This window comes from Mandrillus leucophaeus, unplaced genomic scaffold (genome assembly GCF_000951045.1).
Source record: "Mandrillus leucophaeus isolate KB7577 unplaced genomic scaffold, Mleu.le_1.0 Scaffold702, whole genome shotgun sequence".
NCBI classification, from domain to species: domain Eukaryota; kingdom Metazoa; phylum Chordata; class Mammalia; order Primates; family Cercopithecidae; genus Mandrillus; species Mandrillus leucophaeus.
Window position 1 is genome coordinate 431,464 of NW_012107609.1, and position 25,772 is coordinate 457,235.

The following is a 25,772-nucleotide window of genomic DNA, read 5'->3' on the forward strand; positions in this document are numbered from 1 at the left end:
TATTTCAGGTGACCGTCGAGGCTTTTACGGCCCCATGTGTCATGTGCATTTTGATTGGTGTCATGCCCAGTTACACCCTGGTTCCTGGGTGTGATTATCCAGGCCGTCTTCCTGCAGCCGGCTCCGGACGTGCTGGGAGCTGCCGCGAGGGCCCAGGCCGTGGCATGAGGTTCTTATCTCAGGTTCACACAAGGCCACCCTGGGATCCACAGTGTGATCCTGAGATCAGGAAGTGCTCGGGGCATCTCCCCAAAGCTTCTCGGGCTAGACACCTGAGCCTGACTGCCTACCTGGGCGAGTTGTAACTTGCGAAAGCGATGTGTCCTCCAAAGGCCAGGGACAGAGAGAAGAATATCTGGGTGGCTGCGTCCAGCCACACCTGGGGGCTCTGGAGAATGTGCATCTGGAAAGAGTAGGGAGAGCGTCTCACTCAGCAGGCAAACCACACCAGCCGGTGGCCCTGACTGTTCCAGAACATTCCCAAGGCGGCTTTGGGGACACTCATGAGCAAGTGGGACCTGTACAGATGCCAGGAACAGGGTAGGACCACGCAGGTGTGCAGGTGTGGAGTGGCAGCTCTGGACATGGCAGATGCCAGGCCCCTGTCCGGGACGTGGCCGAATGAGCCGGTGGCTGTCAGGCCCGCTTGAGAGTGTAGCTGGCAGGGTTTTCGGGGCTGGAGATGGGTTTGAGCAGCTCCTGCGTGGGCATGTTTACTGTGCCCTCTCTAACCTGGCAGTTCTGGGCGATTTGAAGTCCCGAGGGCAAGGATCCCATGCACGGAGCCTGGCTTTCCTGTTTCTGCGGGACCTGGGAAGGTGTCCTCTGTCTTCTGCTAGGACTCCAGGCAGCCATGCCCATACCCAGGTGCCCATTCCCACACCAACCCCCGGAAGCTGCCTCAGGACAATGGGCAGGCAGTGCCGCGATCTTGGATAGTACAGAATGCTCTAGAAGCCATGCAGGCTCCTTGAGCAGGCACTAGCTCCTGTGGCTCCCAGTGGGGTGTGTGCAGCTGGACAAGGCCCTTGGTGGTGTCAGGCCCAGAGCAGGTACATCCGGTCCCCAGTCAGCCTCTCCCTGAACCCTGTCCCTCCTCCCCTGGCCCCTCACATTCATGTCCACTTGGTGTCCCACAGGTGCCAAAGTCCACCTGCCCCAGATCGAAGTCCTCCTCCAGGCTCACTCCAAACCTGACCTCTTTCCCAAAGCCCCAGGATCACTCCAAACCTGACCTCTTTTCTGAGGCCCCAGGCTCATTCCAAACCTGACCTCTTTCCTAAGGCCCCCCTCCCCCCGCGCCATCCTGGGCCAACCTCACCCCTGACCACCAGACAGCACAGCTGCTGGATGTGTGGCTCCTGGCCTCTCACGCCTCCAGGTAAGGAAGGGAGCTGCTGGCCACCGCCCTGAAATGTGTGTGCTGGAAGCCCTGAACTTTGATCCAAGACCCACTTACTTTGGGAGTGAACAAGTAGATTAGTCCTTTTGTGGCCCCCGGCAGGGTCAGCCCTCTGATGACAAAGATGGTCAGGACCAGGTAAGGGAACAAGGCTGTGAAGTAAATCACCTTGAAACAAAAGGTGGAGTTGGTGAGACTTGAAATGGCCTCTGGTCCGTCCACAAGCCTTAGAGAAGCAGGCAGGCTCCAGACACCTCCCTGGTGGTCAGAGTAGCCGCTTCTGGCATGGGATCGACCAGGATGGATTGGGGGGCACCTTGGGGGATTGTGGGGTGCAGGCTCAGGCTAAGCTTGGAGGGTTTGGGGCTCACCAGAAACAGTCACATGCACATTTGTTTACACGTTTGTGCCCGATCGAGCACTGGCCATCTGGAGAGTCAGGCCTCCTTTGAGCATAGGGGCTGGGCCCTGAAGAGGGGTCTGAGCCGTGGCCCCTCCCTGGCCTCCCTCTCCCAAGCCTCCTGCTGCCACTTGCCTCTCTCCTGGTCACCCTCGTTTCCGACTGTGTCCTTTCCCTGCTTTGGTCCCCTCTCCAGCCTCCCTCCTGTTCACTCTCAAGCTCTCAGCCCTACTGTGCGGCTGGAGTCCTCTTCCTCCCACCCTGATGCCCTCGCCTGGCTGCACCTACCCTGTGACCCTTCTGCCCACATAGAGCTATTTCCCAGCTCCCATCAGCTGTGGACAAGGGTCTGCACATGAGGTGTCCACATGGAAAAGCATCTACAAGTGGACACTCCTCTCTCACTCCCCTTCTCAGCTCCCCCAACACAGACTGACTGCAGAATTATCTGGGGTGCATTTTTTTTTTTTTTTGAGACAGAGTCTCGCTCTCTTGCCCAGGCTGGAGTGCAGTGGCCCAGTGTCGGCTCACTGCAACCTCTGCTATCTGGGTTCAGGCGATTCTTCTGCCTCAGCCTCCAAAGTAGCTGGGATTACAGGCTCCCAACACCACGGCTGGCTAATTATTTTTATTTTTAGTAGACATGGGGTGTCACCATGTTGGCGAGGCTGGTCTTGAACTCCTGACCTCATGTGATCCGCCTACCTTAGCCTCCCAAAGTGCTGGAATTACAGGTGTGAGCCACTGTGCCCAGCTTGGGATGCATTTTTAAGGACCTTTATAATAGGATTATTTGGAATTTCTGGCTGTCTGCTTTGTCTAATTTAGTAATTCCAGTCCTCTCAAGCATGAAGACCCCCACCCTCCACATAAGAGGAATGACAACCTCAGTACACTGAGACACTGCCCAGGGCATGGGGCACTGGGGTCCTGGGTCTGAGGCTCGTGGGTCAGGAGGCACGGTCCAGGGTGCTTGGACTGAGTGCCGTCATTTGAAAAGAATCCACACATGTGTGATACCAGACTAGAGATGATAGCACACACCAGAGAATACAGGATGAGGACTCTTCTGGCTTGAGGGGCCCAGGCAAGCAGGAGGCTCAGGTTCTACTGGTCCTTTCTGCTGCACCCAATGGAAACCAGATGGGTGAACATCCATACAGTTTTTCTCATTATTTAAGCCTCTTTGAAAGATAATCACTTGTTTAAAACAAAACTGACAATAATGCATTTGCTGTTTATAACATGTTATAAGTAAAATGTATGACAACAATAGTGCAAAGCCTGGGAGGGAAAAATGGGATAAAATGCAATGACATTCTTAAATGACCATAGAATATCCCAAGATCACTTAGTGATTGACCATGACAGGTTAGAGACGTAGACTGTAACCTCTAAAGCAGTTACTAGGATAACAAGAAAGAGTTAAAGCTAAACCAACCAAGGAGATACAGCGGGATCCTGAAAAATACATAGAGAAAGAGAGGAACAAGAATAAAAAAAAACAGATGGGGCAAATGGAAACACATCTGAGGATAGAGCTAAACCCAACCATATCAATAATCACATTAAATGTAAATGCTCTAAACACCCCAAATAAAAGGCAGAGATTTTCACATTGGTTAAAAAAGCCAGATCCAATTGTATGCTGTCTACAAGAAAAACACTTTCAACATAAAGACACAAAAGGGTTAAAAGAAAAAGGATGAAAAAAATACACTCTGTTAACATAGCCCAAAGAAATCTGGAGTGGCTGTTTTAAAACAAAGTCAATTTCAGAGCCAAGAATATCACCAGGATAAAAAAGGCTGCTTCACAGCGATAACGGGATCAATACCCTAAGAAGACATTGCAATCCTAAATGTTTATGCCCCCATAAGAGCTTGTAGACACAAAGCAAACACAGGTTGATGGGGAGGGGTCCTCGGGGCTGGAGGAAGCAAGAGAGGGGGTCAGGCCCTGCCAGCTCTCACCTTCCCTGTAGTCTCAATGCCTCTGATGATACACATGTACACGACTGCCCAGGAGGCTGCCAAGCAGAGAAGCAGCCACCACTGGATGGAGCCACTGTCATTGATGTCGGCTGCGATGTTCAGTGTCTGCCGATACCAGAAGTAGCTCACGGCGCTGCTGCCCTGGCACTCCTCCACGAACCCTGCAACCAGGGAGCCTGTCACAGGCTGGCTATGGGGCATAGGCACACTCCCCATGTGGCTCTTGAGTTCAATTTCCCTGGGCTGCTCTCAACACGGCCCTTTTGGGCTGAGGTGCCCTTTCACTTCTTTCTGGGCCCAGGGCTGAGATGGAGAAACAGACGTGGCTATGAAAATGAACAGGCTGAGTGAACCTCAAAGGGAAGCTCCACTTTGAGAAGGTTTATGAGCCCTGCTGAGCCAGGGTAGCCTGCAGCCCCTTGGACATCACTGTCACGGTGTAAAGCTGGTCCCCTCACTTTCTCCTGCCACCCACAGTCCCAGACCCCCAAGGATGGCACAGAAGCACTGGACGGACAGTGGCTGCGTGTGTCAAGTGTGTGGCTGACTGGTGCCTGGGGAGAAAGTGAGGCTGTGGCCAGGCAGGCAGATTGTCCTGTGACTCCCACTTCCTCCTTGACAGGGCCACAAGCCGATGCAGGGAGCCAGAGGCAGTGTCTGACAGCAGCAAGCTCCCACGACATCTCTCAGGACCCACTGCAGCCCATTCCTGGGACACTTGACTGGGGAAATGTTGGGGGGCACTCATGGAAAAGTCTGAGGATTACCGGTATCCCAACCAGGCCACTGCCCATGTCACGAGGCTCCTCCCTTCACACTGTCCTTTGGCCCCAAGTCCCCTTCTAAGGCCCTGCCAGTCATTGACCCGAGCACTGTCACAGCTCAGCTCTGAGTGGGCACTGCCTGCCCCACACTTGACTGAGAGAAGGGCGTGGGCAGAGCTGACCCCTCCGGGCCCTTTTCTGGGGAAACTTTCCTTCAGTGGAGCGTGGGGCAGATGTGGGAAGGGCAATTATAGGGCCCTGCCGTGTGCATTGAGAGAGAACTTAACCCTTCCAGGCCTGCCTGAAAATCGAAGAGCTGGCCTAAGTGACCCCAAAAGGAAACCCTTGGACAAGGTAGAAGGAATTTGGAACCCACAAACCATCATCCTGGAACTCGGGCTGCAGAGAGCCTGTCCTGAGGCCACTTCCGGAGTGTGGCTGGGAGGAACCCTGGCAGGACCACCCACCCTCAGAGAGGCGCCAGGAGGCTGATGTCACCGTCGGGGCTCTTGGCCTCCCCAGAGTGCCCAGCTCTGGCCCAGGGCATCCAGGTGCAGACTCAGTGTTGGTCCCCGAGGCTGGTCTCATCCAGTACCAGCCCAGCGTGAGTTTTAGTCAGCAAGAGGGAGGAAGGAAAGAAAGTCAGAGTTGCTTCTGAGCAAGTCATTGAAAGATACAACTGTCAATTGAGTGCAGTGACTCACGCCTGTCATCCTAGCACTTGGGGAGGCTGAAGCAGGAGGATCACTTGAGCCCAAGGGTTCAAGACCATCCTGGGCAACATATTGAGACCCCGTCTCTACAAAACATAAATAAAATCAGCTGGGTATGGAGGCACTTGCTTGTGGTCCTAGCTACTGGGGAAGTGGAGGTAGGAGAATCACTTGAGCCAGGAGTTGGAGATTGCAGTGAGCTGTGATCACACCACTGCACTCCAGCCTGGGCGATAGAGGGAGATCCTGTCCCAGAAAAGAAAAAAAAAAAAAAGAAACTATAACTGTCATTCATGTCTCGAGGATCTCCCCAGAGGGAGCTCCTGGCTGAAGTCTGGACCCGAAGTCTGGTTTTTTTTTTTCTTTTCTGAGGCAGAGTCTCATTCTGTCACCCGGTCTGGAGTGCAGTGGAGTGATCTTGGCTATCTGCAACCTCCATTTCCCAGGTTCAAGCAGTTCTGTCTCAGCTTCCTGACTAGCTGGGATTACAGGTGCCCGCCACCATGCCTGGCTAATTTTTGTATTTTGAGTAGAGATGGGCTTTCACCATATCGGTCAGGCTGGTCTTGAACTCCTGACCTCAAGTGATCTGCCCACCTCGGCCTCCCAAAGTGCTGGGTCAACAGGCATGAGCCACTGCGCCCAGCCTAAAGTCTTAAATTTAACAACAGCAGTGCCATTGCATGACCATGCCATGCACACGGCTATGAGGGGACCTCGGTGGTCCAGGCCTGGGAGGAAAGCAGAAGGCAGCGTGGAGGTCATGAGAACTGGGCTGCACGTGTGCTCCTGGGGAGACCAAGGCGTGTGTGTGTGCACACAGAGCGACTGGTTCCCCAGCCCTCCCCAGTGAGCATCCACCACCCACAGCTGCCCTGATGCTGGGCACGCTGCAGCCCATGCCTCTCTCAGCCGTGCCCAGACCCACACAGCAGACGGTGCCCAGCTCACCTGTTCTGTTGAGGTCCGGTGGGCAGGAGCTCCAGGGCAGCGGGTGCTGGAAGGAGTTGAGGAGGTACCACAGCACCCACGCCACGATGGCGTTGTAGTACAGGCTGATCAGCAAGGACAGAGTGACACAGCCCAGCCCTGCAGACAGGGACCATGTGAGGCGGCCCCGGGGCTCCTCCCAGCTCCCTCTGCCCAGAAACAGTGAGAATAAAACACAAAACATAACACATGCTGAGGGGCACGACTGAAAGCCAGGCCTCCCTCACACCTCACACGTGAATGGCAACGCCAGCTTCCAGGTCCTTCCAGGATGTCCCGGCACACACCGTCTCCATTTCTGATTCTCCCCGAGTCACCGCTGCTTCTCACACACACCCAAGGGCTCCCTGCCACCCCGCCCGCCAGCTTCGCCTGGCCACTTGCGTACCACAGGCACGGACCCGCCCCCACCCCACCGCCCCGTCCCAGGCAGCCGCAGTCAGGACACGGGAGGACGGCGGCCTACCTACTCCACTGAGGTACGGGGAGACGGCCGTCCACACGCCGACGCTGCCCTTCCGCAGCCGCTGGCCAATGGCGAGCTCGACGTGGAAGATGGGGATCCCCTCGAAGACCAGTGCGATGACGTAGGGGATGAGGAAGGCCCCTGTGAGGGGGGGGTGCTCAGTATCTGCCCAGGCTGGAGGGCAGGGAGGGACTGTGGCATAGGCCAGGGGGAGCCACCTGTGGTCTTCAAGGGACAGACGGAACCTGAATGTTGGGGGCACCACTTGGGTGGCGGAGACACCCTTGGGGCACTGTCGGGTTGCAAACCCTGTCTCTGATTTCGGCTCAGTTGCTGAGACCACTGATCAAGAGGGTAGGGCCCTGGAGGGGAGCAGGGGGCCCAAAAGGAGGCAGCCGGCCCGGGACGAGGACTTGGGGTCTAAGTGTGACCACTGTGTTGCATTTACTGAGGGACCAGCATTATTAGAGGCACCCGCATTTTCCTGGGGGCTGCTGTGGCTGGCAGTGGGGACTCAGTCTCTGTGGGAAGGAGGCACGCAGGGGCCTGGCAGAATCACACTCAAAACCTCTGCCATCAGCCTCCCCATGGGAAAACAGCTCCTTTCATTAACGTGATTTTCAGAAAATTCATGAGTTTGCAGAAATAAAGTGCTGACTGAGCATGTTTTTTAAACACCCCCGTCACCGGAGGAGGTCTGGCTGCTTTTGTGTGAGGCCGCCTGTTGGCTCCCGGGCTTCACGCTGCTCTTGTTGGAGCTTCATGCCGCAGATGGCGCGAGCTGCTCTGTTCCCACAGGGACCCCAGGGCGGCCCGAGGGCTGCTCTGTTCCTGCGGGGATCCCGGGGCGGCTGGCCGGCTCTCCTGGGAACTGGAACCATCTTTACTCATGGGGATGCCGCAGAAGAGTGCTGTCTCCAACCAAGGCCCTGAGAGCTGCATCGGGGCTGGACCTGTCCCCCCAGTTTCTGGCACCTCAGGCCTCTGTATCTCCATCCAGCACCACGAGGGGGTCGCCCACAGGCACAGCAGGATGAAGGCCCCACGGGCCCCAGGGCAGGGGGAACAGGCCGGCTCTACTTCCTGGAGTCAGTAGAAGCACCCAGTAGAGACCAGTGGCTGTGCCTTCTGCCTGGGGCACCCGCAGTGGAAGGGGCAGACAAGGTGCCAGGGCCTGGTGCTGAGGATTTGAGCAGGGCTGGCTTCCCGTGGAGTCCACAGACCCTCCTGGCCCCAGCGAAAGAGCTGGGCATGATCGAGTCCTGCAATATGACCTCTAAGTGCAGCTGTTGCCTACAAGACCTGCTGGGAGGATGCTGGTTCTCCCGGGCTCCTGGTTCTGTGGGCGTCCCTACGCTGCTGAGGAGGCCCCTGTGTCTGCATGCTGCGTCTCGGTCCTCCTGGTGGCCTCACCAGGTTGGCAGCTGCACTGTTCCCAAAGCGAATCACCTTCTGTGCACGAGTTTGGATCTCTGTGCAGCTCCACTTCCATGCCCAGGGCTGTTGACTCCTCCCCAACTGCGTATGCACAGGTGCTGGGACAGGCTCCAGGGTGGCACTGACCTCAGGCCTTCTGCCCTAAGACTCTGACCTACATGGGCGCCGGCTGCCGGTGCTCTTCCCCGACCTGCTTCTCCCTGCCGCGCTCCTCCCCACCACGCTCCTCCCCTCTGTGCTCATCCCCTCCTCCCCGCCACGCTCCTCTCTGCCGCTCTCCTCCACCCCGGGCTCCTCCCCGCTGCGCTCCTTCACACCCTGCTCCTCCCCGCCGTGCTCCTCCCCGCTGTGCTCCTCCCTGCCCTGCTCCTCCCCGCCGTGCTCCTCCCCGCCGTGCTCCTCCACGCCCTGCTCCTCCCCACCGCGCTCCTCCCCGCCCTGCTCCTCCCCGCCGCGCTCCGTGCTCCTCCCCACCCTGCTCCTCCACGCCATGCTCCTCCACGCCATGCTCCTCCATGCCACGCTCCTCCATGCCGTGCTCCTCCACGCCTGGCATCTCCTGTCAGCTCCACTTTGCCAGGCGGGGTCCAGCTTCTACAAGCTCGTTTCCAGGTCATCAACACAACCTTGCTCTGGGTTTGTGTCACCATGAGAAAGTTCTGTGATTGCCGCGGGAACAGGGAAGCCCGAGAGCAGGAGGGGAGTCTTCACCCCCGTTGGTTTCTGCACAGGACTCCAGGGCCAGCATGTGGGGGCGGGACGGCTCTTGTCCATGTCATTTACACAGGGGCAGAAAGACAAGCATTGAAGAGGGGAAGCTGAGGTCTACGGACTCAGCCTCAGGTGGAGGCACCTGACACCCGGAGATGCCTCCTGGGAGAGTGGGGACAGCTGTGGCCAGGGCCTGGAGCAAAGGGGAACAAAACCCAGGCACCCCAGGGAGCTCATGGCAGGGAGTCCCCACACCTGCTTTTCTTAGGCCAGGTTCCCGTGTGAATGAGGGACGCACCCAAGCCAGTCCCTCTTCCCCCACCTCCAGCCTGCACTGTGAGAGCCCCTCTTCCTCCCCCATCTCCAGCCTGAACCATGAGAGCCCCTCTTACCTTTCTCCTCTTCAGCCTGCACTGTGAAAACATCACTACCCCCCACCTCCAACCTGCACCGTGGAGCCCCTCTCCTCTCCCCGACCTCCAGCCTGCACCTGAGGTCTCGCAGCCAGTGTGTGACCAGCCACCCATCCCGGAGGAGGGGCTTCACGGCCACAGGCACATAGTGGCAGGGTGGAGGACAGACGTGGGTGGTGTAGGCATTGCGTCACAGTGCTCAGGGGCTCCCGGTTCCATATGTGGGATCCACTGTCCAGGGAGCACTGCAGACTCCAGGCCGGCAGGTGCCCTGGGTGACCTGCTCTGTGGGGGGGGCCTGCTCTGTGGGGAGGGCCATCAAGCCTGGGCTGGGGCCTCAGGTGACCAGGCTGAGGTCAGTTTGGCAGAGACCACCCTCATGAGATCGTCGAAGGGAAAGATTTGGGGAGAAGTGAGCTTCTCTCTGTGACTGATTCGGGGAAGTTGAATCTGCTGTGTTTAGGGGAGAAGAGATGAGAGGGTTTTCTGTGAATATTAGATTGAGGCCACAGCTAGGATCTTTACAAAACAGGAGCATCGACTCTGTGGCACACCAGATGCATTTAAAGCCGTATTTAGACTGCCGTGTGGGCATGAATGTAAATAAAAAACCAACCAGAGTGTTGTGGTTGGGGGTGGTGGCTCCGTTGGCCAACCCAAGCCCAGCATGGTGGGCGCTTTCCCGGGCCTGTGTGGGCCCAGCTCTCACCGGGCAGCCTTTACGTTGAACGTGCAGGAAGAGACAGTCAGTCCATGCTTTCTTTCCGAATTTGAAGAAAGGAGAAGGGTTGATTCCCCGTGGTAAGTGTCTACACGACTCCTTTTTGGGTGTTTGTTTTGAGATAGCATCTTGCTCCGTCACCCAGGCTGCAGTACAGCGGCACAGGCATGGCTCCCTGCAGCCTCGACCTCCCAAGCTCAAGCCATCCTCCCATCTCAGCCTCCTGGGTAGCCAGGGCTACAAGTAGATGCCAGCACGCCTGGCTAATTTTTGTATTTTTTATGGAGACGGGGTTTCGCCATGTTGCCCAGGCTGCAGCTCCTAGTTTTAACAATTACGTGACGTTTAGCACAGTCGTGCATGAGCATGGAGGACGCAGTGGTGTCTGCTGAAGATGGGAAAGGTGGCTGTGAACAGGTGGCTGCTGTTCCAGTCGTCCACGCAGGATCGGGAGAAACGTGCACCCCACCGCACCGAGGCTGCGAGAGGCAGAGGCCGCAGTCCAGCCACTGAGCAAATGCAGAGGAGAAGCAGGCTCTGCTCAGAGCAGCGGCAAAGGACAGGGAATCCTGAGAATGGACCAGAGACACGCCCAGGGTCATGGTGGAGAGACCCACAGGAAGGCAGAAAGGAGACCGAGCCAGGAGCCGGGAGGGTGTGGACGGTGCTCCTGTGCCAGCCCCGCTGCCTGGGCCCTGCCTTGGGGTGAAACTGTCAAGGTGGAAACTGCCCCCAGGCAGTGTGGAAAGCAGCGCAGGGCTGAGGCAGTGCCGAAGAATCTCTTCTGGAGATTGAAAACCTGGTGTAAAGCTCAGAGGAAAAGTAGCAGCTGGCAAAATTTCAAAGAGTAAAAAAGAAGGCCTTGCTCTACTACTAGGCATCGAGACTTACGAAAAAGCCGTAGTAATTAATACAGTGTCGTTTTTGGTGCAAGAATCCACAGATCTCAACAGCACCTACCGGATACAGAAGCTGATTGAACACGGAGGTAGTGGGGAGGAGGCCGTGCTTGATGAGTGAACTCACTTGTGTGGACACAGCCAGCCCAGAACCACCAGCTTAGTCATCAAAGCTTCCTGGGCTAAAGCCTTAAACCACAACAAGCGTTTGAGTGTCCCGGGCAGCTGGCCTGAGCCCATCGCTTGGCATTTACGGGTCTATGCTCCTTTGATTTAAAGGCGCTGAATATGTAATAAAGCAGGTGCCATGAAGTGTCATAGATGTGATAAAATCACTGTAAATCTTTACCGCAATGTTTTGCTACATTCTGTTACAATGTTGCTTTACAAGTCTTAGCTTTGAAGAGAACATTTATGTAGTTAAATACTTATGAATGGAAGAGCAAATAATATTCGCCTTTGGTAGTCATGAGTACATGCAAATTTTAAAAGCTGCAGAGTACCTGCTTCTTAATTATATCTTATTTTCAAAATCATCCATGAGTGATCCCACAGTGAGACAAAGTGAAGGGCATGTTCACACACAGGCTGAGAATGCTGACCGCACAGCCCTTAGGAAACGTGCAAGTTAAATAAACTTGGATGTTCCATGACGTGCGACCCGGTGGCTTGCATCGGGAAGTTGATGGTACAGTCGTTCGTGAGTGGAGCAGCCCTGAAGTCCCCACGCAGCTGGCAGGCAGGGCTGTTCTCCCTCCTCAGCAGCACCCCAGGTGGGGGCCTCCCCAGCTTTGCCCCAGTGTGGGGCAGCTGAGTTTAAGGGAGGCTAGTGGCAGACACTTTGACACACTGCAGGTGCTTAGCAATGGTAACTGGGTTTCGGTGGGCAAGGCGTCGGCGGGCAAGGCATCGGCGGGCAAGGCGCTGGCGAACAAGGTGTCGGCGGGTAAATCGCTGGCCGGCATTTCCAGCTCTGCGTGAAGCCTGCTGCCCGCACAACCTTGCAAGCTCCGGTGACTCTTAGCGGACTGAGCCGCAGCCCAGGCAGTGAGGGCCCCGGGAGCCAGGGACGCCTCTGCCCTCTACTTCAGGGCTTTGGTGCTTTCAGAAATGCCTTCAAGGGGACTCTTTCGTGATGAGAAGATCCAAGGCCCAACACGCACTCTCCAGCCCCTGAGACCCCAATGCCCCGAGGGCAGCAGTGACGGGTGTTTCTTTCTGTTTTCTGTTTGTCCGCATTTCCAGCATCTTCTGAAGGTTGAGAATCTTTTCTTAACCAGGAGGAAAAACCCTTTAAAGGAGTAACCGTATAACAAGGGATAATTGTGCAGGGCTCTCAGGGAAAGAGCTGAGGCCCCGGGAACAGGCTGATCAAGCAGCCCGGCCTGGCCTGAGGAGGACTCTGCGGCCTGGGAAGCCCCTGCCCGTGGCGCCTGGGGGCAACTCTGGTGTCCATGGGTGATGTTGTACGTTGGCTCCCTGAGAGGGGTGGTTCATGCCTGTCCCTACCTCCTGTGTCCCCACATGGAGAGCAAAGTGTGACCCCTGCATGAAGAGAAGCAGGCACAGGGTGAGGGGAGGCTCGGGGCATGCGGGAGCCCATTTCAGTCAAAAACGCACTTCTGGGGGTGGTGAGTCCAAGGGTCGGTAAAGTCACCCAGACAGTTCTGAACATCCCGGTACTCCCTGCAGGGCTCTCCCAGAGAACCAAAGCCAGGGAGGCGAGGGGTGGGCCCCCAACTTCCCGCAAAGAACCTCGGGGAAGAACACCTGAGCACCTGTCTGGACACACCAAGGCTGTGGCGAGGAAACCCAGAGCGGATGTGTGTTCTTAACAGAACCGACGACATTCAAATATAGGAGTGCTCACTGCTTGGAGTGTGTGTCGGGTGGGGGGCCCACTCAACCTGCCTGGCAGGAAGCTGCCCTGAGGTCCCGGAAGACCACAGTGGACCCTGAGGGGACTGACTCTGCCGTGGGCAGTGGTGCACCCTGGTTTCCAGGAGGAGCGACTCTGCCCAAGCACTGGGAATGCGTGGCAGGCGCCTGGCGGGTCAGGGTGGAGATGGCCTCCCCTGCTTAGGGGTCTGCCCCAGGACGCAGGCTGGTGCTTACCTCCTCCATAGGTCTGGCACAGGTATGGGAACCGCCAAATGTTCCCCAGCCCCACAGCAAACCCGATGCAGCTCAGGAAGTACTGGGCCTTGTTGTCCCACTTGGGCCTCTCCTCCCCGAGGTCGCTGGCGGCCGGGTCTGGTTCTGGGGCATGAGCCATGGCCACTGAATGCCCCAGGCTGCAGGGCAAGGGTGGTGCCTCACTCCACACCCAGCACCAGAGAGCCGTCTCCAGCGTCTGCCGGCGTTTGGAAGCCACAAGCAGCCCCCCTGCAGTTTTCTTTTTTCATTTCTTTAAAGGAAAACCAGTGGAGCGTCGTTAATGGGTAACTTGGGCCCAGGCCCTGGCTCCGACGCTGGGCTCCTTCCCTGGCACCCACGTCCTCTGCTCCTTCTCTCATGCTCTGTGTTCCAGGCAAATGCCAGGCCTGGCACCACCCCCAGCACCATGAGGACCGTTTGCAAGGACAGCCTCATGATTTTTATTGTGGACACCAGGACTCCCAAGACTGAGGCATATTTTAATTGTTTTAAATTTCTTCTTATGTTTTATTTAACCTTTTGATCTTGAGATACTTGTAGATTTTCACTCCGTCACTGTCAGAAACAGCTCAGATCAGATTGCACGCACCCAAAGCCCGGATTCACGCAGGGATCCTCTCGGCCGCTCTTGGGAGGCCGGGGGCTGCCCTCACACCCACTGCTGCCCTCGGGCCACTGGGCAGGACGGGGTGACAGGTACCCACTGTGCATGGGGGCAGGGGGCTGAGGGGTCAGTCCTCCCCTGTGCTCGGGGCACCCCCGCCCGTGGGGGGAGGGTTGATGAGTTGACACTGGGTGAGTTCAGCTCTAAGGAGCTCCCCACAGTGCTCCCTGGACTCTGGAGCTCCTCCCTGCAGATGCTCCTGCCAGGGACAGGCCAAGGGCTCCCAGGCACGCAATTTCCCAGTTCCACCAGACACTGCGCCCTTCAACCGTGTGGCCACAACTCCAGATCCATGAGTCCCAGGGCAGGGGACCAGGTGGACACATTTCTGGAAGGTTCTTATTTGAGTGAGAGGAAGTGTGAGGAGAGAAGATGAGAAGAGCTGGTTGGCCTCCGCCGCGAAGCCACGGGCCTGAGCCATGGCCTCCTCAGAGCAAGCCTCCAAAGCCAGACCCCCAGGAGGCAGGAGCTGGACCTGCCGTCCCCACCATCCCCTCTGAGGTCACTGGCTCACTCATCCCTCACGTCTGGACAACAGTAACTTTTAGGGTGAGAATATTAAATAAAAGGGATTTATTTAGAAACGTATACTTTATGCCCACAAAACCTGCATTTCTACCACATTTACAGAGACATTGAAATCTACGAAACAACGCATGAATCAGGAGATGCAGAAGAGATGGGAGCTCCCACTCAGGGTCCTATGGCAGGCACACCAAGGTACACCAATGGACGCCAGGTCACACCAATGCACACCTGTGCACGCCTGGCTGGGCCTCCTAGGCAGGTGCCACAGGGCAGCATATTAATGGGGCACTGATGGGAATTTTCTTGACTGAGGGCCTAAGAGCAGGAAAAGATGAGGTGAGACCCTGTTGAAGTCATCAGCAGGCGAGCCCCTCAGTGGCATCACAGCTGGGGGCAGAGGCCGTGATGTTTCCCCTCCCACCTCTGCTGCTGTGGAGTCTTGCCCATCCCAGGGCCCAGTGACAGTCAGCAGGGGTGGAAGAGGCTGGTAGGAGGACTCAGTGTGTGCGGTCGCCACTGGCTGGACGGGGTGCTGTCAGTGTGTGCGGTCACCGCTGGACGGGGTGCTGGAAGGGACGAGTGTGACCAGGTTTCTGTGAGTGGAACATCACACCAGGACACACCAGGCTTTCAGGCCTGCCCATAGGAATTCTCAGAACATCAGTTTAATGTAAGCATCCAGATTCTTCCATGGAAAGCAGAGGTGACCTGTCCGTTGAAGCAGATGTCCCAAGTGCCAATTGCCTGTGGCTGAGATGAAACGTCAAACCCCAACAGAGGCCCATCCCGTGATAGAGGCAGATCAGGTGCCAGGCTGGGCTTCACTGAGTGGCGCAGGGACTGGAGGCTTCTGGGGGCTGCATGGTCCTTGAAGGTGCCCTGGACACATAGAGTGCCCAAGGATGGTGCCAGGGTCGAGTTACCCTGTAACCCATCTTTTCCAAAGTCTGGCTAAAAATTCACACAGCTCGTGTCCTCTGAAGAAAATGCACAGAGTGGTATTTGCCTTGAATTATGCCAAGCTGAGTTTTATTTAACTGCTCATCTATTTGTGGTGGCAGGAGCAATGATTAAATGGCTGGCATTCATTAAGCCAGGAAACGGCCAGGACGCAGAGACTTGGCAGAGACCGACTGGAGGCACAGCTCCGGACGATGCAGCCAAGTTTTCTCAGAATCGCCAGCAACTGCCCGCTCTGGCTTCTGAGAGGCTGCTCCCGGTCGAGGGCTACAGGGCCCTGGGAACCCCTGGGTCAAAGGTCAACACCAAGGGGAAGGGGATGGGTGGAGGTGGGCAGCAAAAGTCGCTCCCAGGAGCCCAGACAGTAACCTGTGCTTTCGTCTCCTGCCACTCACGGAGAGGAAGCACAGAGGTGCTGCCCCCCACCCCGGCTGCAGCTTCCGCTTCCCCTGGGCATGTGCAGGGTGCAGCACGTCCCCAGTGGTCTGCTCCCCGGGCCTCTGCACACGCACCCCGTGTCTGTGGCAAGGACGGACACAGAGGACGGCTGGGCCCTGAGTGGCAGGCATGTGTCCCATCGACGTGTATGCACACATATCCACACGTGTCTGTATGTGTACATACACACACACAGGCATGCACAGATACACACATGCCTGCATATGCACACACAGGAGCACACGTCACACACTTACACACAACACACACATATACACAGACACACACCCATGTACACATGCTCACATATACACACGTCACACAGGCATACATGCACATATACACCTGTGCACATGTACATGCATGCACACACACGCAGAACACACATACACACAACTGCATGCATGTATATACACTTACAGGTATACATACATGCATGCATGTGGTCACCCATTATACGAGCACATGTGCATGCATGTATACACATGTGTTCACATATATGCACACCACACACAACACAGGCATGCACGTCCATATATACATGCACGCACACATATGGCAGTAAATATGCAGGTACACACGTGCACACATGTATATGAATACACACATGTGCACATTCACACCATGACCATACATGTACGTGCACACATGACACACACCTACACACATGGCACACGCGTGTACAACACACTGTTGCACACATGTATATGCATGCACACATGTGTACGCTCACATGGTGCCCATACATGTAGATGCACACACGACACATATCTGCACACATGGCACATGTGTATAAAATACAAATACACACACATGAGCATACATTCACGCTCACACACATGCAGGTGCACCCCAGAGGTCTTGCCGTTTCCTCCTTCCCTGACACCAGTGTGTGGCACGCCGTGGACTCGGCCTTCTCAGTACTTCAGGTCCCCGTTCACGGAGGCTGTGGACAGTGTGCTCACCAGCCCCTGACGGTCCCCTGGCTTCTGGCAGCAGTTCCTGATGAGCTTGTAGATGGCATAGCTGGGGATGGTGAGGCAGGGCACTCCGGTCACAATCACCACCACTGCATACACCCAGTTTGGGTAGGAGATCTTCTGGGATTTGGGAAATTCCTCCTGGGGAGAGAGTCCCATGGGTGAGTAGGCACCTCGGGAGCCAGCGGGGTTCACTTTGGGGCAAAGGTCCCTCGCCCCATGACTCTTACCTCCTGTCCTGTGGGATGGGCAGGGTGGCCTGGGGCTCCTCCAGCTTTCTCTTTCCCCTGCCTCCCAACTCCCAGCCCACCCACCTCCCTCCTGGGATGGCATGACATGCTGGTGTCAGGGAGGGGGGAACCAGCAAGTTGTGTGGGGTGGTGGCTGGACTGCACCTGAGTGTGAGCGTGTGTGCCCATGTATGTTGTGTGTGCATGTGCCATGTGTGTGGATGTGTGTCCTCCTTTCCCCTTTCCTGTTCCTCTCCCCACCCCAGGCGACTGCCTGGGCACTTACGTAGCCAGGATCCCAGATGCTGTAGGTCAGTTCCTCACTGACTTTGACCACAAAGTAGAAGAGGAAGATGGTCAGCATGAGTAGGGGGCTGATCACACGCCACGTGACTTGCCAGAAGATGTTGGGCTTGTGGCCAATCATGAACTCGATGTCCTTATTGAACCTGCCAAGGCCAGAGACAGCTGTCGCTGCTGCTACCAGCTGGGCTTCAACTCGCCAAGCTTCTGTGCGTTCTGCTACCTGAACAGACGGCATCGTGCTGCGAGGTGCCCAGTCTCCCCTCGCCAGGGCCCCATCCCTCACTCCTGCCCATGGGTACCTCCTCAAGCAGAGCCGTCTGTGGGCACGGCCAGCAGCTGTCTCTGCCCTATGACATCACCAGCCAGTGCTTGACGGCAAGCCCATGGTCAGAGGTGCCCCGCCCACACCCACGCCTGAGGTGGTCACCGGTGCAGAATGGGGGGTTGGAGGAGGGAGCGCCGCCAGACACCCGCAGCCTCTCCTTCCTTAGCAGCACCCTGAAGTTGGAAAACCCCACACCTTCCCCACCCTACGGCTCAATTCCCGTCCTCTGCTGAACCCTCTTCTGCACAAAGGAGTTTATTGTCTGCAGAAATCAGGATGGAGCAGGCGGGAGGTTACACCGAAGCTAGTCCCAGGCCTGCAGTGTGCAGGTGAGTACCCTTGGTCCCTGCAGAAGCATGTGAGGAGTAGCTGGTCCCACATGTCCCACATTTAGACAGTTATGCATGCACCTCACACCTGGCAGCACCAGCCTGCAGCTAACCCACACGTCAGGCCTAAACATACTTTGACAATATCTGTGTGATGTTAGAATAGCATGGCCAGCGTGCCGTGTCCCTCAGCCTTCTCCATGGCTCCCCCAGGCTGGTGCGAGCTCTGTCCTCACTCATCCAGTGCTGAAGAGCTTACTGTCCTTGTGTCCTGCAAACCCCACTGCCAGGGACGCAGGACAGGTTTCCCGAGCCAGGAGCCTGCAGGGCTGTGCCTGATCAATGTTAACTGAGTCTGTCCAATTATTTCTTCTTCCACTTCTTCTTCTCCTCCTCCTCCTTCTTCTTCTTCTTCCTTCTTCTTCTTCTTCCTCTTCTTCTTCCTCTTCTTTATTCCTCTTCTTTCTCCTCCTCCTCCTCCTTCTCCTCTTCCTTCTTCTTCCTCTTCTTCTTCTTCCTCTTGTTCTTCTTCTTCTCCTCCTCCTCCTCCTCCTTCTCCTTCTTCTTCTCCTTCTCCTTTTCCTTTTATTTATTTATTTATTTTTTTTGAGATGGAGCCTCACTTGGTCACCCAGGCTGGAGTGCAGTGGTGTGATCTCCCCTCAACATACACCTCCTGGGTTCAAGCCATTCTCCTGCCTCAGCCTCCCGAGTAGCTGGGATTACAGGCAAGCATCACCATGCCTGGCTAATTTTTGTATTATTGGTAGAGATGGGGTTTCACCGTGTTGGCCAGGCTGGTCTCAAACTGCTGACCTCAAGTGATTTGCCCACCTTGGCCTCCCAAAATGCTGGGATGATAGGCGTGAGCCACCGTGCCTGGCCTTGTCCGAGTATTTCTAAAGTTGTGGTGGCTCCGACCAAGAGTCCCTATCTGAGGCTCTACCACACTGCTGGAGCCTGTGTGTCCCTAGAAGGGCCTGGAGCGCCAGGGACATAAGGCAGTCCCCACCCCCCAGCACACACAAGGAGCATCTCTGCCATGGGCCCTGCAGCGGCCTTGAGCATGCAGCTCTGGCTCTCTGCATGGGCACTGCCAAGGTCTGGGCTCCACCGGGCTTCCTGGCTCCCAGCAACACGGAGCTCCCATTATCGGCAGGCCAGGGCCCTGCTGATGCCCTCTGCTGCCGCCAGGAGATGTGTACACCAGCCTCTGTGGCCAGCCGAGGCCCCAGGTCATAGACTCTCCCTCTGTACCCTGAACACAGCCCGGGTCCTCCTCACAGGAATGCCCTATGACCTGGCTTTTCTGCATTAGAGGCACCAGTCCCCACTGTGGCCCCTACCTGTCCACACCGTACATGTAGACCACAGCGAACATCTCGCAGAAGGCAATGGTGAGCAGGGGAATGGAGCCGGCATAGCTGTCCAGCAGGGAGAGCCAGTACTGGCCGGAGTTCAGTGTGAAGATGAAGCCAATGAGGAATGTTCCCAGGCAGATGAGGCCTGCAGGCCGGGTGGACAGAGATGCTGACACCCCCAGGGCTGCACACACGGCCGGGGAACAGAACTGCCCACACACCCAGGGTCTGCACACACGGCTGGGGGACAGAGCTGCCCACACACCCAGGGGCTGCACACACAGCAGGGGAACAGAGCTGCCCACACACCCAGGGGCTGCACACACGGCAGGGGAACAGAGCTGCCCACACACCCAGGGTCTGCACACACGGCTGGGAAACAGAGCTGCCCACACACCCGGGGGCTGCACACACGGCCGGGGGACAGAGCTGCCCACACACCCGGGGTCTGCACACACAGCCGGGGGCTGCACACACGGCCGGGGAACAGAGCTGCCCACACACCCAGGGGCTGCACACATGGCCAGATGACAGAGCTGCCCACACACCCGGGGTCTGCACACATGGCCGGGGGCTGCACACACGGCCGGGGAACAGAGCTGCCCACACACCCGGGGTCTGCACACACGGCCGGGGAACAGAGCTGCCCACACAGCGGGGAACAGAGCTGCCCACACACCCAGGGGCTGCACACACAGCAGGGGAACAGAGCTGCCCACACACCCAGGGTCTGCACACACGGCTGGGAAACAGAGCTGCCCACACACCCGGGGTCTGCACACACGGCTGGGGGACAGAGCTGCCCACACACCCGGGGTCTGCACACACGGCTGGGGGACAGAGCTGCCCACACACCCGGGGTCTGCACACACGGCCGGGGAACAGAGCTGCCCACACACCCAGGGGCTGCACACACGGCCAGGGGACAGAGTTGTTCACACCCCCAGGGGCTGCCACCCCACAGGTGGCACCATTGCCATGGGGACCCCACCCGATTGCACACGCACCTGTGAGCACCTCCTTGGGCCACTTCGGGGGGAAGACTCTGAGGTCCTGCAGGGGCACCATGATGCCCTCCATGTTCCCAAACATAGATGACAGCCCCAGGCAGAAGAGCATAATGAAGAAGAGCACGGACCACAGTGGGGACACCGGCATCTTGGTGATGGCCTCGGTGAAGACGATGAAGGCCAGGCCTGTGCCCTCCACACCCTGCATGGATGACACACAGTCACCAGGGCCTCTGCCCCCCATGGACTCCCTCTCCTCCCTGCCCGAGGTTTTGTGCATCGCCAAGCCACGCAGCACGGGGCGGGCAGGTCTGAGTTGTCATGAAATAGCTAGATCTTATCTTTCAGGCCCAAAGTGTATTTTCAAAAGCTAAACTATGCATCACAACCAGCAAGTGGATCCCATCACCAAGCGGCACTCAGAGCCCCGTTCCGCCCACAGACGGCATCACCAAGCGGCACTCAGAGCCCCGTTCCGCCCACGGACGGGATCTCCCAACACATGGACCTTCTGAGACCTCACAGCCCACACAGCCCTGATCCAGTGCGGCTGAGCCGTGTACACGAGGTGTTACGTGAGTCGCCTGTTAATAAACGCATGCCCTGGACGTGCTCGGAAGTCAAGTGGCCGACGGCCGAGTTAGAGCAGGCTGTGCCCACAGACAGGCTCTTGGATAAGAACCACCAAGGTGCGGCCACCCTGAGGCCCCATGGTTGACCTTCTGCTCCTGTGTCTGGTCCCAGACCATCACCGAGAACCAGGCCCCGGCCCATCACGGTCCTGGTGATCAGCGGTCCTGGCTGTGGCATCTCGGGAGGAAAACCTCCACTCATGAGGCTGAGGGACCTGCCCAGCTCAGTGGGGCTCCCTGCAGGGTACTGGCTCAGGGATTGGAGGTGGGAGAACTCAAGGACCCACCCGAAGACAGGGTCCTTCATGGCCGCTTAACACATCTATGTGAGCTCCAGGGACAAGAGTAACCCCTTACACAGCAGGACATGGCTTGTGGAGGGCTCTGAAGGGTTTAAAGGAAATTGTCAGAAGCAGGCGGCAGCACGTGCATACAAGGCACGCTGCTCTTCAGTGCAGGGTGGGAGGTAGGAGGAGGTGGGAGGAGGTGCCAGGATGGGGGCGCCGACCTGTAGCAACTCTGGTGCTTCTCAGAATGGCACTGCCGAGGGCAGCCCTGCCAGAAGATCGCACACCATGGGGTTTCTTTCTGTGGCGTTTCTAGAAAAGGCAGGTGGGCAGAGCAGCAGAGGGGGTGCCTGGGGCTGCCGGGAGTGGGGAGCGACAGCAAACGGAAACCTTGCGGGCATGGACGGGGTGCTGCACATGGCTGTGCAAGGCACTGCCAATGAGTGAATTTCATGGTGCATAATTATACCTCGTTAAAGTTGCTTTTAAAAAAGACATTTAGACCAGGACGGCCCTGCTGGGTCCCTCCTGCCTGCACATCCTGCACTTGGAGGCCTCCGGCAGTTGGTGGAACAGGGTTGGGAGAGGCCGTGGAGCCCTCTGCCTGGCTCCAGCTGGCACGGAAATGACTCGCTCCGCCCAGCTTTCTCCCCGCGGCCACTGGAGTAGCAGCGCTGGGTCCTGAAGTGCCTGATGCCCGCAAAATATGGGGTGGTTCCCCAAAAGAAAACTGCGTAATTAAAATCAGCAAATGTCGACCTTTAATTGTAGCAGCATCTAAACTTCATTAACTATGGAAAGAGTATTCAAACGCGCTCATCACATAGAGTATCCTCAGTATCGGCGTGACTGAGATGTGCCAGCTGGTCCAAAATAAAACCTGTCCTGGTGGCCTCACAAGTTCGAAAACAGCTACACAAACTCTTTCAGTGTTGATAGAAGTTGTTACATTACAGATGGTCCCAGGGAGTGTTTTGTGTGTTTGATGGGAAAGAACGCAGGGGCAGCCCATGGTGTTCCCCGGCTCCTGCCTCTGAGCCTCTGCCTCTGAGTGTAACAGGAGCCTCAGAAGTGAAATCTCGTGGCCTGGCAGACACCAGCACCCCAGACGGAAGAGCCCTGGACACCAGGCAGAACAGACAATGGGAGCTGGGCCTCCCGGCAGAAGCTCAGCATCTGTGTCCTCCACAGGCCAGGGGCCCAGGGGTGGCCGGACTCTGAGGTGCCAGCAAGGGGTGTCCCCTCCCTGCCTCGAGCTCCGGAACGGGCCTACCTCCGAGAGGAAGGAGTTGATGTTGCAGGTCTGGAATGCCAGCTGTGCGTAGGCTGCGGGGTTGGAGGCGTTGCACTGCCGTTGCATCTCTGCAAAGTTCTCCTGGGTCACGTTACCTTCAGGCAGGTCGAACGCGTTGATGAGGGTCAGGATGTTCCTGTGGGTCAGATGGAGGCTGATGGCCAGCTGGGGCCAGGGAGGCCGGGAGGCTTCCTGGAGGCGCAGCCAAGGCACCTGGATGGTGGGACGGCCACTCACGTGCTGAAGCAGTCGTCATAGCGCTGTGTGGCGCGGAACCCGATGATGGAGTAGACCACAATGGCCGCGTACACTGAGGTGAAGCCATTGATGATGGACACGATCACCGAGTCCCTCTCGCAGTTGTTGCTGCAGACAAGACCAGTGTCATGGCGGCTGGCGATGAGGCCCCGGGTCAGGACACAGCACAGGGCAGCACCCACGTTCCGCCCAGAGCGCCAGCCCCAGGAGCGGGAGGCTGAGCCACTGAGTGACACAGGAAGGCAGCCGGAGCCCCTGCTCCACTCTGAGCAGGCTCAGGGGATGCAGAGGTGGCCCCAGGGCAGCGCCTGGTCCCCTGCTGACCTGGTCTCAGCTTAGGGGCTGCCCGGGGCTCTGACTGCTCCTGACTCCCCAAACCACTCTGGTTATAGAGCTCAGGTCTCTTCCCTCCCCGTCTCATGCCTGCGGTAACTTCCATCAGGCCTCTAGGGACAGCACCAGGCCAAAGACATCACACCCGCCCTCCCCAGCCCCCACCCTAGGCGTCCTGTCCAGTTGCTCGGCCGCTGAGACCTCACCATTTCCTAAAGGCACCCTGTGCTCAGTGTGTGCTGAACTCAAGTCCCAACTTCTCTGACCCAACCCAGCCAGTTCACTCCACCCTTCCTGTTTTGGCTGATGCTGACACCATCCTTCCAGATGCTTCCATCAAAAGCCGAATGTGTTAGCCTCAGGGAAATGCCAATCAAACTGCAGTGAGACCTCACCACATCTCTGCTGGGATGGCCAGAAACAAAAGTCAGATGATAACAAGTGTTGGTGAAGATATAGGGAAACTGGAGCTTCCTACACACTGGTGGGAATGTGAGTGGAGCAGCCACTGTGGAAAACAGCCTGACAGCTCCTCCAAGGACTGCACACAGAGGCCCATATGACACGGCAACTACACTCCTAGGTGCACACCCAGGAGAATGAAAGTGTGCATCCACAAAAATGCATACACAGGCTCATAGCAGCATCACTCACGATAGCCAAAATGTGGAAAATGTCCACAGATGGATGATGCACAAACCGTAGTCCACGCACACCATGAAATATTGCTGAGCCCTAAACAATAATGGCGCTCTGACGCCAACTGTGATGGGATGAGCCTTGAGGATGTCGTGCCCCATGCAAGGATCAGACATAAGGCTGTGGCAATGTGGCCACGCCATTCGCAGGAAATGTCCAGACCAGGCACAGCCACAGAGGCAGACAGCGCATCAGTGCTCACCCAGGGCGGGAGGACAGGGCACTGGGGAGCCGCTGCTCACATATGTGGGGCTTTTGCTGATTGGAATGCTCTAGAACTGGACAGTGGTGGTGACTGGCTTCACAACTCTGCGAATGTACTTAAGACCATTGAACTGGGCACTCCAAATGGGGGAATTGTGTGGTATACAAGTTTTCTGAATAAAGCTGTTATAAAAATAATTCACCCTCAGTTCCACCTCAGCCACTCCACAAAAAACCCTCAGTTCCACCTCAGCCGCTCCACCCAGTGCTCGCACAATGACTCCAGGGTCCTTCCTGTCCCTCCAACACCCTCTCTGCCCCCAACCCCATCCTGCACGTGCCTCCAAGTGCACCTCTCTCTGCACCCCAGCCCTCCCTGCCTGGGCTCTACACCTGCCAAGCCCCAACCATGCCCCAGCTATGCCCTCCCTGCCCAGCCCCGCCCCTCACACCCAGGCCCCACCCTCCCTGCCCAGGCCCTGCCCCCTTGCATTGAGGGTCCCCTGTGTCTGACTCCAATCGCACCTTCCCAGCCTAGAAGGCCACCCTGACCCCTAGGAGTCCTCCCTCACCCCCAGCCCCTTCTGCTCTGAAATTCTGGTCACCACACACAGGACAATTTCTGCGCTTGCTTGTCAACCTGCAGAGCCGCAGGTCACTGAGGGCGGGCCCTGATGCACCCAGTTGGGCATACAGTAGGAGCTTCATAAATGCGAGTGGAAATGAACTGACACCAGCTGTGCTCCTCCCAGATGCTGCTGGGGACTCCAGGGTATGCGCAGTGGCTATGTGGGGAAGGGGCAGTGGAAGGATCAGACCTTGGTCAGGGACGTGGAGGTCGTTGGGGGCGCCACATGTCTGGGCACCTGGGATGCCCAGGGGTGGGCTGGAAGCGATGTGGGCGTGGAGCAGGGAACTGGGGAGAGCACAGGAGAGGCCCGCACCAGGCTTGCGGAGGGACGGGTGTGGGGAAAGCTGCAGGCCGCGGGTTCCTGGCCGTCCTCGAAAGGAGACCTGCCCCTCCTCCACACGCTGTACTCTAGACTCAGCTCACATGGTCCCTAAGCAGGAGGGAACGGGCCCATCGGGGCAGGGAGGCCCCAGCCACACAGCCACAGAACACTTTCCACCTTGTCTTTTATCCTCCCAGCAAGATTCCCCCAGGACTGAGAGGGAAACTGAGGCCCGCCACGCCCGCACTCACTGCACGGAGTTGTAGCTGGAGAAGGAGATGAGGCCCCCGAAGGCCAGGGAGAAGGAGTAGAAGACCTGTGCACCCGCGTCCAGCCAGGTGACCGGGTTGGCCAGCTCCGTGACCTGCACCACATGGAGACCCTCAGCCACTCGCGGTGTGGGTGGGGCCATGGGGACCTGGGAGGGTGTGGTCCCAGGGAGGCTGGGGAGGGTCAAGGCTCTCAGGGTGGTCAGGACAGGCCACGGTCCCCCTGGGGTGGCAGCTAGTTCCTTCCCTGTGGGGGCTCCGTCAGCTCACAGGGGCAAAGCCACGCCCCCAGGAGCTGCCCCGGGCCCCAGGGACAGGCCTTGCCCTCGCTGGCCCTGTGGACCTCTTCAGGCCTGGGACTGGTCAGGCAGCAGGCTGCCTGTCCCCATGGGTGAGAGAGCTGGTATTGAGGCTGGCAGGGGCACAGGGCAGCCAGGCCTCTCCTGGGGTCTGGGCCCAGGGCAGCCTTGCGGACTCACGTTGGGGGTGAAGAGGAAGACGATGCCATTGGTAGCGCCCTTCAGCGTCAGGCCTCGGATGAGGAAGATGGTCAGGACGACATAGGGCAGCGTGGAGGTGATGTACACGGCCTGCGGGGGGGCACGGCATGTGGGATGGGCAGGGAGGGGGCCGGGCATGTGGGGG

The 25,772-nt window shown here is 57.5% G+C and overlaps 2 protein-coding genes across 2 annotated transcripts in view; both read right to left on the reverse strand.

Moving 5' to 3' along the window:
- The window catches only part of SLC6A18 (solute carrier family 6 (neutral amino acid transporter), member 18), a 21,394-nt gene extending 8,092 nt beyond the window's left edge, over positions 1–13,302 (reverse strand). Inside the window, exons 1-6 of the mRNA XM_011964743.1 lie at positions 13,026–13,302; positions 6,730–6,870; positions 6,225–6,362; positions 3,776–3,957; positions 1,460–1,570; positions 291–403 (exon numbers count right to left, since the gene is read on the reverse strand). Of these exons, the coding sequence (XP_011820133.1) occupies positions 291–403; positions 1,460–1,570; positions 3,776–3,957; positions 6,225–6,362; positions 6,730–6,870; positions 13,026–13,185 (845 nt within the window). The 5' untranslated portion in view covers positions 13,186–13,302. The remainder of the gene's footprint in view (positions 1–290; positions 404–1,459; positions 1,571–3,775; positions 3,958–6,224; positions 6,363–6,729; positions 6,871–13,025) is intronic.
- Positions 13,303–16,574: 3,272 nt separating this feature from the next.
- SLC6A19 (solute carrier family 6 (neutral amino acid transporter), member 19) overlaps positions 16,575–25,772 on the reverse strand; it is a 21,381-nt gene continuing 12,183 nt past the window's right edge. Inside the window, exons 5-12 of the mRNA XM_011964733.1 lie at positions 25,607–25,717; positions 25,110–25,222; positions 22,649–22,777; positions 22,391–22,547; positions 20,196–20,400; positions 19,174–19,333; positions 17,154–17,316; positions 16,575–16,778 (exon numbers count right to left, since the gene is read on the reverse strand). Of these exons, the coding sequence (XP_011820123.1) occupies positions 16,575–16,778; positions 17,154–17,316; positions 19,174–19,333; positions 20,196–20,400; positions 22,391–22,547; positions 22,649–22,777; positions 25,110–25,222; positions 25,607–25,717 (1,242 nt within the window). The remainder of the gene's footprint in view (positions 16,779–17,153; positions 17,317–19,173; positions 19,334–20,195; positions 20,401–22,390; positions 22,548–22,648; positions 22,778–25,109; positions 25,223–25,606; positions 25,718–25,772) is intronic.